The sequence below is a fragment of the Hermetia illucens genome, chromosome 3 (genome assembly GCF_905115235.1).
Source record: "Hermetia illucens chromosome 3, iHerIll2.2.curated.20191125, whole genome shotgun sequence".
NCBI lineage: Eukaryota > Metazoa > Arthropoda > Insecta > Diptera > Stratiomyidae > Hermetia > Hermetia illucens.
In genome coordinates, this window is record NC_051851.1 from 72,849,344 (window position 1) to 72,863,085 (window position 13,742).

At 40.3% G+C, this 13,742-nt stretch overlaps 1 protein-coding gene across 1 annotated transcript in view; it reads left to right on the forward strand.

The window, feature by feature from the left end:
• The window catches only part of LOC119651054 (protein timeless homolog), a 543,993-nt gene that overhangs the window by 473,887 nt on the left and 56,364 nt on the right, over positions 1–13,742 (forward strand). The window contains exons 12-13 of the mRNA XM_038054383.1: positions 11,731–11,811; positions 11,884–11,935. Of these exons, the coding sequence (XP_037910311.1) occupies positions 11,731–11,811; positions 11,884–11,935 (133 nt within the window). The remainder of the gene's footprint in view (positions 1–11,730; positions 11,812–11,883; positions 11,936–13,742) is intronic.

A 13,742-nucleotide genomic window follows, 5' to 3' on the forward strand; every position in this document is an offset into this window, starting at 1 on the left:
ATTAAGTGCCCCGCCCATCGTAACCTCTTGACCCGTATTTTATCCACAACCTGACAGTCATGGTATCGCTCATAGATTTCGTTGTTATGTAGGCTACGGAATCGTCCATCCTCATCTAGGGGGCCAAAAATTCTTCGGAGGGATCTTCTCTCAAACGCGGCCAAGAGTTCGCAATTTACCTTGCTAAAAACCCAAGTTTCCGCGGAATACATGAGAACTGGCAAGATCATTGTCTTGTACAGTAAGAGCTTTGACCCTATGGTGAGACGTTTCGAGCGGAACAGTTTTTGTAAGCTGAAATAGGCTCTGTTGGTTGCCAACAACCGTACGCGGATTTCATCATCGTAGCTGTTATCGTTTGTGATTTTCGATCCTAGATAGGAGAAATTATCAACGGTTTCAAGTTATACACTACTATCTTAATTCTTCCCATTTGATTAGTGCGACTTGATGTTGGTTGGTTTTTGGTGCTGACGTTGCCACCATATACTTTGTCTTACCCTCATTGATATCCAGCCAAAGATCTGACGCCGATTACCGCCTGCTCGATCTGGATGAAGGCAGATCGTACGTCTTGGTCGTTCTTCCCATGATGTTGATATCGTCAGTATAGGGCCGTAGTTGGGTGGACTTAAAGAGGATCGCACCTCTTGCATTTACATCAGCATCACGGATCACTTTCTCGAGGACCAAGTTAAGGAACACGCATGATAGGGCATCCCCTTGTCGTAGACCGTTGTTGGTGTGGAATGGTCTTGAGAGTGATCCTGCTGCTTTTATCTGGCCTCGCACATTGGTCAGGGTCAGCCTAATCAGTCTTATCAATGACATTCGTTTCCTAATCAGTCTTATCAATGACATTCGTTTCTCATCCATTGACGAAATTTCGTCGGGATACCGAATTCTCTCATGGCCGTGTACAGTTTTACCCTGGCTATGCTATCATAGGCGGCTTTAAAGTCCATGAAGAGATGGTGCAACTGATGTCCATATTGCAACAGTTTTTGCATCGTTTGCTGCAGAGAGAAAATCGTGGTATTTTACACTATCGTATGTCGCCGATGCCGCTTGTGAACGGAATAAAGGCTGAAGACAAAGAAGGAATGTCGTCCTTGGAATAACTATTATTTTTCCCAGAATGCTTATACTGCGTAGAGCATTCTAGATACACTCGCTGTTGGAAAGTATTTCTCAGCACGTAGATGCATGTACAGCGACATATGAGGAGGCTGCCTTGGGAAGTCCACACTTGAACCTTAAAATAATACTAAATGCAATTACACCAATGACTCAAGTTTCATGATATGCTACTCAAGAAGGGGTTTGTTTCTACATTTCCACTGGCTTCGCATTAACAAACGTGAATGTTCACGAATGGAGTAACGTCTGAGAGAGTCGAGGCAGCAAAAGGTTTACAATTTTAGGTACATTAATATCACATCACAGTGTCCGGATAGCTGAGTGGTTAGAGCACAAGGCTATCGTACCGAAGGTCGCGGTTCAAATTTCACTGGTGGCAGTGGGATTTGTATCGTAATTTGACGTCGGATATCAGTCGACTCAGCTGTGAATGAGTACCTGAGTCAAAGCAGGGTAATAATCTCGGGCGAGGGAATGCTGACCACATTGCTTCCTACAGTGTACTGTAGTGTACCGTTTCGGTCTTGAATGAAGTGCTCTAACACCCTTCAAGGCCCTGATCCAATATGGATTATTGTGCCAACGATTATTAGTGTTTATATCACATAATCTTGAAGATATATTTTACTGAATAATTACAAAATTTTATCCTTAGTTCGACAATGACATTCGTTTCTCGTCCATTGACGTCTACAGAGAAAAATCAGTCCGATAACCGATTAATTTCTACAATTAGTTCTTCATGGGAAGACTCCAGATACTTCCTCTTCCTTGTGGATGAAGAACTTCCCACCGTGGTAATGCGCCGTCGCTATCGGACTTAAACGTCTCATCAACTCCCTGATTTTCTTCAGAAGTACATGCACATTCGGCGGCATGTCTTCTGTTAATCCGGGTAATCGAATTCTCCATGAGGGTGTTACGAAGGCCCCAGAGTACCGTTGGAGGAATTCTGATCCAGTCGTGTTGTCATGTCACCTTATTGCTGCTTTGGGCGATCGATACCATCACTCATAGATCCTGATCGAAGGAAGATAGTGCGATGACGTTCTATTCTTTTTGCAACCGTCTACTGTAACATTATTTCCACCTGCCACATAACACATTTCCGTCCAATTGTCACAACAATCTCGGTGAAACCTTCTCCAATTTCTGCCCAAATAAATAGATGAGCGACTTACGATCCATCTTAAGTTATAATTTTCTACCTTCTACCAAGTGCCGAAAGCACTATAACCTGGAGTAAAAGCTTGCAGTTAGGGATCGTAAGTACTGTGCTGGGTTTTGCGCCTCGCTGCATTTCCTTGTGAAAAAAACCTTGTTGTTTTCCCTGTTAGTGCTGAACTGTTCCAGCACGTCACCCATTGTTGAGTCTGAAACACGAGAGCTACATATCTGCGCACGTAATTGAGCAATATAGCGTCAACTAGCTGACGTTACGTCTTCGTGAAGGTTTGCTCTAGTTCTGAAGTCCAACAAACAACTAAAAATGCTGGGTCCTCGTAGTCACGAAGCGATGTTACTTTTTCCGATAATAACTTTCATCCATGTTCACTTACCTTATATCCAAGAAAATTCCTGGTGAAGACTCTAAAAATGCATTTGAAGACGTTGCTATACAGACAGAAGTCCGAAGTCGCTCGAAAACGACGCATAACTGCTTGTGATGCTCATCTGGCGTCGCTGACATTACTGGGATATCATCAGCCTACCCGATGCAGAATTGAACTCCTCTGACTGTCTATGTATCGCTGAAAAGATTGTGATGTCTTTCTTGAGGCGAAAAATCATTACTTTAAATCCAAATAATCCGAAAGGGGTGATAACGCCTCTCCAGGGTATGTCGTGCGGTGCTACCGGAATTTGGTAATCCGCCCTGGTGGGATGCGAGTTTTGATAACCGTTCGGCGTGTATGAAAAGTCTTGCAGATAGGTGACTGGATACATATCCGACATAATGGAATTATGTTGACGGCGCCAAGTATCGCTATTCTTGAACGCAAACTGGAGCGGACTAGTTCACTAGCTGTTAGAGGGATGACAGATTCCTTGGGCGATAATAGATTCGAATTCTGCCTTTCCCATCTGGACCTTTTCTAGGTTTAATCTTCTCTGTCGATGCGATGGTGAAAATTAATCAGTCGTGTCTGTAAATTCCTATTATCCGTGTTCATTACACTTGTAGTGATAAAAACCGCAAAGCACTGCAAAAAACAAATTGATTCCCTATCTGGCGTGAAAGGGAAATGCCATTTTGGGACGGCTCTGCGCGAATTACTGCACCTTTGCGATGACCGGGGATGCTTCATTTTTTTAATTCGATCGAAAGCTTCTGCCAACTTGTTCAACTCCGTGCCCTTAGCAAAGACGGTGAGCACACAGTGAGCTTGCATCGATAGCTGGTCCATAAATTGTGTAGTTAGTAAGATGTTTACACTGGATTTCGCTAAATCCTTAGGTCCTGTAAGTAGGTAGGTATCATTGGCCGCTCCGAGGAGCTGCGTCCCCAAGAATGAGGTCCCCAAAGAATGGTTTACCCAGTGTCCGCAGCCTGACTCGAGCCAGAGCTGGGCAATCGCAGAGAAAGTGCATGAGGGTTTCCCTTCCTTCTCCGCAGCTTCGGGCTATGTTATAAGCGGGCCAAATTCTCCTTGACTTGGCACAGCTTGAAATTCTTCGCCATCTCAGGTCCGCGGTCCTCCAAGTAATGTGACAGATTTTTTCTTAAGGCTCGGTTTGGACATTTCGTCCCTTCCTCCTAAGATGCCATCTTCAGCAGCTGACGGTAAATAAACTTGGTAGGATACAATGGGCTGTTATTATCCGACAACGAGATGACTCATTTGCCTGGGGTTCCTTAGGGACCCAAGCATTGTTTAGTTTTTTTAATTGTTAAAATAATTCCTTTTAGAAATGTGGAGACATTTTTCAGCAATCAGATCATAGTTTTTCAAGTTTTGTTTGAAACAAAATCTTATTTGAATCGATTCAGTGTCTGTCCGTCCGTCTGTCACACCCGATTTATTCGCAAGCGGCTGAAGCTATTGTTATAAAATTTGGCGAGAGCGTGTGGACTGTGGATTCCTTTACATATAACGAGTCGCATCATTTTGTGCTGCGTTAAAGAGGGACGCTCTCCATACATGCGGAATTTTTTTTGTACAGAATATTGTCATGTGTGCTATCAAATGGAAGAGCTCGATTATTACTTTTCGAAACTGGCCTTATTTCCAGTGGTGGGTGAAACATAAGGACATGGGAATTCGAAATGTGTGCCGCAAAAAGTGTGACGAGCCTTGTCCTCAGAACCTATCTAATTGAAAAATTTGTATGCAATAAATAATGCGTAATTTTTAATTGGTTTAATATTAACTAATTCAAAATGTAACTTAAGAAAAAAAGTTAAAATTCAATTACTGCTAGTGTAACAATTTTGTTATCCAGAGTAGCAAGTAAGTTTTTATTTTTGTATGTTTTTCGAAAGAAGGAATTATAGGCATATTAAATACGATATTATTTTTTTTCTAATCTGGGACACATAAAAATCAAGGTTTGATTGTTTGTTGCAGTTACCGCAGAATCACCTAAAATTTCCGGAGTCCCTCAGTGATCTCCTTGATATTTTAAGTGTTGAATAGCAACTAGGGCTTTTAAGCCCACTTTTTTAAGTTATTGTTCTTTATGCCACTTTAAAAGTCTCTGGTTTTTTCATAAATGTTTTTGTCTGCCGATAGGAATTCAAATTTTTCCCATGGAATGTGTGAACATTTACGATTTCATCGTTCAAGGTAACCTGATTATACATTTTTTATAACGCCAAATGCTGGTTTGGCCTCACCAATGTGGAGTCTGATCTCTTGGCGAATCTACTGGCGACGGGGACATAGGTAGATTGGGGACCGCAAGTAGTTAAGGGCTCATAGGATCGCTGCTAGTGAAATTTATTTGATATTTCGTCTATCTCCTATAGAAGTATCAGTTTCTTTCAGAATATTGGTAATTGATCCGCAGTGGAAGACTGTTGCTTGAAAAGAGTGCAAATTTAGGACTGTTTTGGTCGCTTAGTGAAGTGGGACATTAGTGAAATAAATGACCAACTGTAATTACATTCTGTATTGCTTTACGTGTTAGTATGGCTAAGTAAGTAGGGCTCTTTGTCTCGTCCGGGAAAACTGTAACAAAGTAGTGGAGGATAGTGCAACCCAATGTGTAGGACAACTGCTTCACTAGCCCGTAATGAAGTGCTGACCTATCCTATCCATTCTTGCTCCGCCGCCTTACTGAGATAAGATACCAACTTCTAGAATAAAATAACCCCGAATATGTAATAATATTGGCGGCATTCATATGTCGAGGAATTTAAAAAGGACCGTATTCTTATTCGTAGTTGCCGAAAAATCTTATACTGATCTGGAACGTTAATACTTTCGTATCCAGTGCATTGCTGTAGAAGATAAAATAAATTGTTTGCCTTAATTAAATTGAGAAGTTCAGTTTCTTACTGAGATACAAACACCTTTTGTTCAATTTAGAACACTTTCTTCCAATAAATTACCTGCGTATTATCCTACAAAGTATTAAAGGTGCTTTCAAATTCTTGTACCTTACGTTCACCTTGTAGTCTTCCCACAAAGCGCTTCCATGTAACAGAAGCCATAGTGCAGGACCGTAGTTTAACTCAAACAAATTGCTTCATGGAGCGCATTAAACTAAAGAAAGTAAGGGTAATTAAAAGCTAACAAATTGCACGTTCTGAAAGCTTTAGATTGTAACCTAGAGCATCCATAAAGTCCGAGACGGGCTCCGACTATTATGCTTTCTCACGACTTTATCCTTCCGAAAACAATGTTCCCCAACAAAATGACCAGTTAATAGTCCGTTCCGATGTGTACATCCTTCCATGTGGATCTCATTTAATTGAAACGAAATAGCCCGTACAGGATAGATTGTCTAATAGAAAATGGGTAGCAAAGAATGCAGTGTAAGGTTCGCCTCCTTCGGCCCTGTTCAACCATCCCCCGCTGCAACCTAAAGTCATAAGTGCATTAGTGCTGTTCGACGTCGAACGAAGGCTTTATTAAGGTGAAAAAGGGTTGGAACAAGGATTGCAATTTTGTAATTGCAATGGAGTCCTTACTGCTCTCCAATTACTCAGCCTATGTATATAAACTCAGTGTGAGCAGTGACCGCAACCTCGTCAATTTCTAAAGGACCAATTGTTTCCTTTGAAATGTTGGCTGTGGTTGGTTCGCAATGGAACTGAATGTGGCTTTTGCCATTTCAAATGTATTAAGTTCGACATTTACGAATCGTAGGGCACTAGACGTTTGGACAATGCTGGAGAACTTGCTGCTGGACACTTTACGATATTGGGAAAGATACTTCTCAGTTTAATGCATTTATAAAGTATTAGTTGACCGAAGTCAATATAACGGAGATACAGAGGAAGTCATTAGCTACAATGGGAAGATGTCTTATTAGAGAGTAGTTAGTTGGTAGTGAAACTATTGAAGGGTTGTTGCGAACTGGCAACATGAAATTTATTACAGGATATGTACCCATTTATGTCCTTTATTCTCCACTTATTGTGCGCAATTAAAGAAATGTCTAGATTGTTTGAAAACTACTTTCGTGTTCTTTAGGAATGAGTTTCCGCTCGAAATTTGTATTTAGAAGTACGACAAAATGGCATGTCAACATTCCATGACTGGATAGAAAAACAAAAGGCTCGTATTTTTTATTTCGAGAATGCCATATGTTAGGTCTTAGTTTCTCGTTTTATTAGTCAAGGTTTTTTCTCTCTTGACGAAGAAAACTGTAATACTTTTTTCGTAAATCTTGTTCTTTGGGAACTAGCTATTTATCTTAGTGCGTTCTGAGGAAATGAAGAACAACTCTCACTGCAAAATTTGGCTCCCCAGTCACAGTATTTGAAGAGAAGACTTCTAAATATTCCAACACTGAATTTGGAAAATAGGAACACACTTCCTAACCAATTAGTATTCCAGAAACCTGCGAGGCCACAAAAGTACCCGGCGTGACATAGAAATGGTGGTAGTTGTTTGAAAAATGACACTATTAAAAAGTACGTAATCTATAAACTTGTTTCAAGTTTGAAGATCCCACGTTGTTTAGTGTTTGTTTGGTAGTCATCAACAGTGAACGTTTGCAGTCAATTGCAGTACTTTTTTCTGATAGGCCTCAGCGCAACCATTATAACTGAAGTCTACTCTGGATGAGTCTGCTCCTTCGTTTACAATAATAAAATATTGCAGTGGTCAATCAAGGCATTTCAAAACGTGCGGTACATCGCTTCTTATCTAAAATTCAGACATGAGAAAGCGTGGATACCACGCTTGCTCACACTTGAGTAAAAACGTTGTCGTGAAGATGTTTCAATCGAATGTTCAGTGAAGTTTTACAGGAATAAAGCAGGATTTTTGCGCTGTTTCATAACCATGGATAAAACCCTACTTCATACCCGAGATAAAAGAGCAGTCAAAACAATGGATACGAAGGGGGGAACCAGCTCCAAAGAAGGCGAATACCGTTTCATCTACAGGTAGGGTCATGGCGTCGGTTTTTTTTGGGACGCGTATGGGATAATTTTCATTGACTATCTAAAGAAAGGAAAAACAATCAACAGCGAGTATCATGCGAAATCAAACCGCCGTGTTTGGCTAAGAAGAAAGTGTTATTTCATCATTTCTGTAGCCTTTGTCCCGTTCATAAGCGTGGTCGAACTTCACCGTTCATTGTCTTTTATAGTCGGCCAACACTCAGAACCATAGAGGACGACAGGGCGAACAACATTGTGGTAAATTTTAGACTTGGGACGTTCGTTTCTTCCGGTAAACATGCATTAATAAAGGAAAACAAACTCAAGAAATGCAATATATCTATTATATAAAAGTGAAATTTTCTTCTTCTTGGAATTGAAGTTGGTTTTATATATATCCGTTTGTGATCGATAGACTCCGAAATTATTTAACCGACCTCCATGAAAATTGGTATATATGTATATATGTATTTTTTGATGGAGAAAGTTTTTACGCTGTATACGTTGACGTCACTCGCCACTAAATGGCGCTGCGTGAGAGCAATTTTTTCACCGTTTTCCCGATCACCTTGAAAATTAGTATGTATATCTATTTTTCCATGGTAAATACTTTAACCCCATCCACATTGCTGTAGTTCACCACTAAATGGCGCTGCGACAGATCAACCTCTATATCATTCACCCGAATGCCATGAAAATTGGGATGATTGCTGGATTTTCAACTTCGTCCTCTTAGTGCGTGAGGAGTTTATGCAGGGGGAGAAATACTGATAAAAGCTCGTGGCGGTTAATTCCCCCTTAAAAAAGTGATGACCCTTCAAAATGGGTTTTGGTATTTTACCATGGTATTGTGGTGTAATTCTACCACATGAAGGGACCTTCCTTCTAACCACGATAAAAGAATGTGACGGCCATCCTTGCTTAAAAAGTTAAGGCACCGCGAATTGGGGATATTTTCATGTTAAACCCGTAGGGTTTAATTTTGAATCCCATCCCTCCAAGTGGAAAGGGGAATAGGAATAGAGGAGGAGGATATCTTCCCTCTCACAGCCTATCTCAGCGATTTCCTTAAAAAGTAATGACGCTCAAATGCGGGGCATTTTGATATCATCAATCATGGTAAAGTTTGATTTGTCGTCGCCATCCCTGAGGACAGAGCGGAAGGAAAAACAAGGTTCCCCCTTTTTGCCATCATTGAAGAATTGTGGCAGTCGTCACCCTTGGAAAGATTATGTCTCCCGAAAAAGAGCTATTTTCGTAACATTAAAAAACTTATTGATAGCAGCAAACCTCTTATTATTACAAAAATAGCCCCTCTTCAAGGCACCGTAACTTTTTAAGAAAAAGTGACCATTATAGGCGGGGTGACCGCGTCCATTTTTCTACTGCCATGAGTTTTCATCGGCTTTAAAGAGGAGGGCCTTCCCTCACCCATTAGTAAGTTTTCACCCCTTCCAGGGATGGGGCTCAAATTCTGAAAATTGTTGAAAATGCCATCCAAAAAATTGAACATTGGAAGATCTGTCAGTCAGTAGAACTGCTGAAATATCTGAACAAGAATCGCCATTGGAAACAGAACGAATCAGAGCCTCTATTTCAAGAACTGCTGAAACGTCAGAAAAGCAAGATCCATGAATTTGCGAACTTGCGAGCTTAAGCTTTGACCTACCGAGACAACAACATGGTGTACGATTTATACTACTTTCAGTACCTGAAAAAAATCGGCAGTTTTTGCAAATATACGCAGGCAGAACAAGGGCTGCCGGGTTCAGCTAGCATTACGTAAAGACCACCAACATGGATTTATAATAGGCCAATATCCGTGTCTCCTTTAGAAATGGTTTCAAGCTAGATTAAAAGAAGAGCATAAAAAAGCTATGATAGCGGAATAATTAAAAGATATTCAGTTGCTTGTAAAACAAGGGCGGGAGTAAGCACCAGCTGCAGTTGATAGTGTCTTGTATCGCCACTGTTCGAACAATCGAAAATTATTGGGTCCAGGTCCTTGGGTGTAGTTGTCAGAATAGTCAAGAGACCTATGCAATCAAAAGCGCTGCAACACTGGTTCCGTATAATGTCGTTTATTTTAAATACAATGGAATTTCCCGCCTTCGTAATCGAGGATATACCTAGGTCAAAATATAAAGCAAACATGGAAGCTATGCTTTAAAATAATTGGAGAATTATTTAATTTAGTTGTCATTTCCGGCGTGGGGCACCAATCCGGGATAATTCTAATATTAAGATACAGGAGCTGCGATTAATGAAATAATCGGCATAATTCGATTTCACTTTGAAATCGTACAACTGATCTCTTCGAGAAAATTAAGCAGCGGCTTTTTGTAGTCTTTCGTTCGTTAACAAGTCATAAGTTCGTTGCAAAGTCATAAGTTCATCCAGAGAACTATAAGTTCTATAGCCTTGTAATGTTAGGAGTATGAATGGAAAGTATATTTTGCCAGGGAAAGCGAGTAATATTCTCGTTTCCAATATATATAGGTACATTTACTGTAGTCGAACTTTTGAGTGATCTGTGGAACTAGGCAGATCAATTGCTATCATCTATGACTTCCTTCCTTCCTTCCTTATTAGGATTAGCAAGGGAAGATTTAGCCCCTAATCATGTTCCTAGTTGTTGATAGCAGCTTACGCCAATGTTGCTGATACTTCAACCGCTAGTTTCGGTCCTAGTTGATCAGAGTGTTCGCAGAGGTGGCGACAGCACACCTCGTTTGGGCTACCTTTCCTTACTCCCGAAACACACAGTAGTCTTTGCACCGATATTGCGCTCTGGAAAACTGCACAATCAGGAACTTCTTCAATGTCCACGAAGACCATAACGTGTACTCGCCTTTCAAAGCAGCGTCCTCTGTCGTGGAATGAAGGAATAGAGAGTAGGGCATGTTTCGATCAGTCTCTCCAAATATTTCAGCGAAAATGGTGATAATTTATCTAAAACTTTGAATTGTTTTTTGTTTGGACTTTGGTAAGAAGATTATCTTAACGTTTTCAGAAGCGACAAGTTGCTCTAGGCGCTCTGGATAAATGCCATCTATGCTAGGTATTTTTAAATTATCGAAGGATAGTATAGCATCTCTTGTTTTTCCTTGGCAATTACCGCTCCCACAGCGTTCCAGTTCTTTTTGCGGCATTTGCGTGTTAAGAGGTTTGCAAAAGTTGCCACCCACTCCCTCTCACTTTTGTCACCTAGTCTCTCGGATGGTGCACTTCCAAAAGAATTTGTACTGACTCAATTCTAAAGTTCGTGAAATTTTTTTGGTTTTCTAAGAGAGTCCAACTCTCGGCTCGACTCGCCTCATCCCTTTCAAAGACGCTCGCGCTAAACGAGCCTTGCCTTGAACTTCTTACGGAATTCTTATATTTGCGCTGGGAGTTCCCGAAGCTTCTTATTGCTTTTACAAGCGCGATTCAGAAATCGTTTGGTTGTTCTCCTGAGTTTTTGTAATTCATGGTACCACCAAGGAATCGTTTTACCGCTTTTGCCTCAGGGAACATGGCTCTTCATATCACTCTAAAAGGGTGGGATGCAATTCATCCTCTATCGCCAACGCAGCTGTGGTTTCTTTCATAGTACCGCTCCGTATACTCTTCCCAGGTTCTCGGTATTCTATCTATAAGGATTTATCGCAATATATCGGTATCCAGCTGACAGGCAAGATTTAACCTGTAATCCTTTGTGGTATAGTATGAATTTCGTAAGGCGTCTGTAACCTACGGCGACTTTACTGCTCAGTCGTGGATGTATTCGAAGTCTGTGATTTCTTGCCACTTGGAGGATATGTGTACCTCTTCAGATTCATGTTTTGAACACCCTTAGTGCGGCAGTGAATTGTTACAGCTTGCCCCACCTCGGCAAAGTGGTGCTCGCAAAGAATATATGTAGATTAAATTATTATTCTCATATTATCTTTTTATTTTTGTTTTATTTATTAATCTCTTTGTACTTCCCTTGCATATGTTTGGCTTTAAATTTCTACCTTTTTGAAATTAATTAATTATTCTGATTTCAGTCGAAAAGCAGCCAAACCAAACTGAAGATACCGCTGAAAATGAGGAAGACGACGAGGAAGATGAAGAAGATGAGGAGGAAGGTTAGTAGTATCTATAAGAATTCGTGGTCGCATACTTGTTTCTGAATATGAAAATTTCATTTTGTATTGCAGAAGAGCCTGAAACTGTCGAAAGAGATTTTAAATTTGAGGATTTCGCTAAAAGGTAGGACAATACTTTTTATTTTGTGTATTGTTGTTTATATGTTTGTCGATATTTGCCTGTATGTCCTTCTATATGTTTCTCATATTCAATTTACTTGGAAATAGCCTAACTTTTTGTCACGAAATTTATTTGGTGGAGGAGTATGTGGCACTGTAACCCTCTGCATGGTTGCTGGGTGCAGATAAGAAACAGATTAGTATCAACTGGCTGGTCGATGATCGTTAAACGCTGGAAGTTCTTTAAATATTTGTAACAGTGTCAATCTGGGACACGTTCCCATTATCACAAGTGGTCTACTATGAAGCTATGGTCAGTGAAGCAAATGGAATACAGTCTTACCCTGCACAAGAGATTTAAGTGAAGCCAAGCATCAAAAGAATTCAATTTTTTTTAGCGTAAAGAGTATATTCTACACGATTGAACAGTTAATTAACCTTTGTGTAAGGAATTACGCCAGAAACGCCCTGAGTGATGCCAGTTAAACAGCTGGTTCATCCTCCACAGCAATACGTCGTCTCAGAAAGTCCTGTCTACTAATTTTTCATCAGAACTGACTTGATCTTTTTCTTATTCTACTCCTGCCTGTCTAATATAGCGCTTGACGTCTTAACTGAGCCTGAATTGGGCTGTACAATAGGTTAACAACCGAAACACCTATCAAGAAACTCCTCAAATTGGATCGGATCATCAACTGACAGCGGAATATGTATCACGAGATTGAAATGTACGCAGCGTATTCAGAAAATGAGAGTTCAAAATTACAACGCTAAAATCAAAATGGATCCTCCAGGCAAAGGTTCATAGTTTTCTCCTGTAGGAGGGATGAGTGTTTGACGACGAATCTAAGGCAGGTATGGAGCTAAAGAATTCATGAAGAACATTCAGAATTAAGAATAGGGGTGATTATTTTAATCAACTACTCAACCTTTGAATGCTAGCTTCCGATTCGGAATAGCTGAAAATAATCGTCCTATCGCTCCATTTCAAGCTGCCTCCACTTAAAGAAAAGATGAATGCAATACAGTATTTCTTAGTCTTGGAAATTAGGGATAGCAACAATATTTTATGAGTTTCTTCATTGCATCTGGAACCCATCTCGGAAATTCGTCAAAAGCGTTACGCATTCCTTACATTAGACTTGTCGCAGTCTCGCTCCGCAGGTAGCCTATTGATCTATTGATAATTGGTGGTTCCAAGATGATGCTGAAAAAGAAGATGTGGCTAAGTTTCTAACAGGTGGACAGTGCCAAACCCTGAACTCACTGATTACCGATTAGAAAAGCCGACCCCGCTTGTGAACGGGACAAAGGCTGAAGAAAAAGAAGACGCTGCATACAGTGGAAAGCAAACACCTAATAGGTAGCGTATACTGTTTGTTTCGAAATGTAATAGACTAATGAAAGCGTGGAAAAGAGAAGTCGGAAACCAGAATATTGGCGCTTCAGATATGAAACGTTTTGTGCATTTCATATATAAGAATATTTGAATTGATATTTATCCCATTTTTACCTAGCATAGTTATACAGAAATGACAACTTAGTAATATTGCAATTTCCACCAAACCTGGTAGCATCATGCCCTATAATATAGCGTATGTGACTGTATTTTATGATTTTAGGATGAACTTGAGAGTGGTTTCCTGTCAACTTCGAAAAAGGATAATAATATACCGTTATTAACTTTGTTTGAACAGATGTATATCGGAAGGCATTTCGGAGCTTAGACACCGTAAGTGGTAGCTTCGTGATTTTGTTCAGACATTTGGGTTGGATAGTTTCTGAGAATGGGTCCGTGAAAGAAATGATTG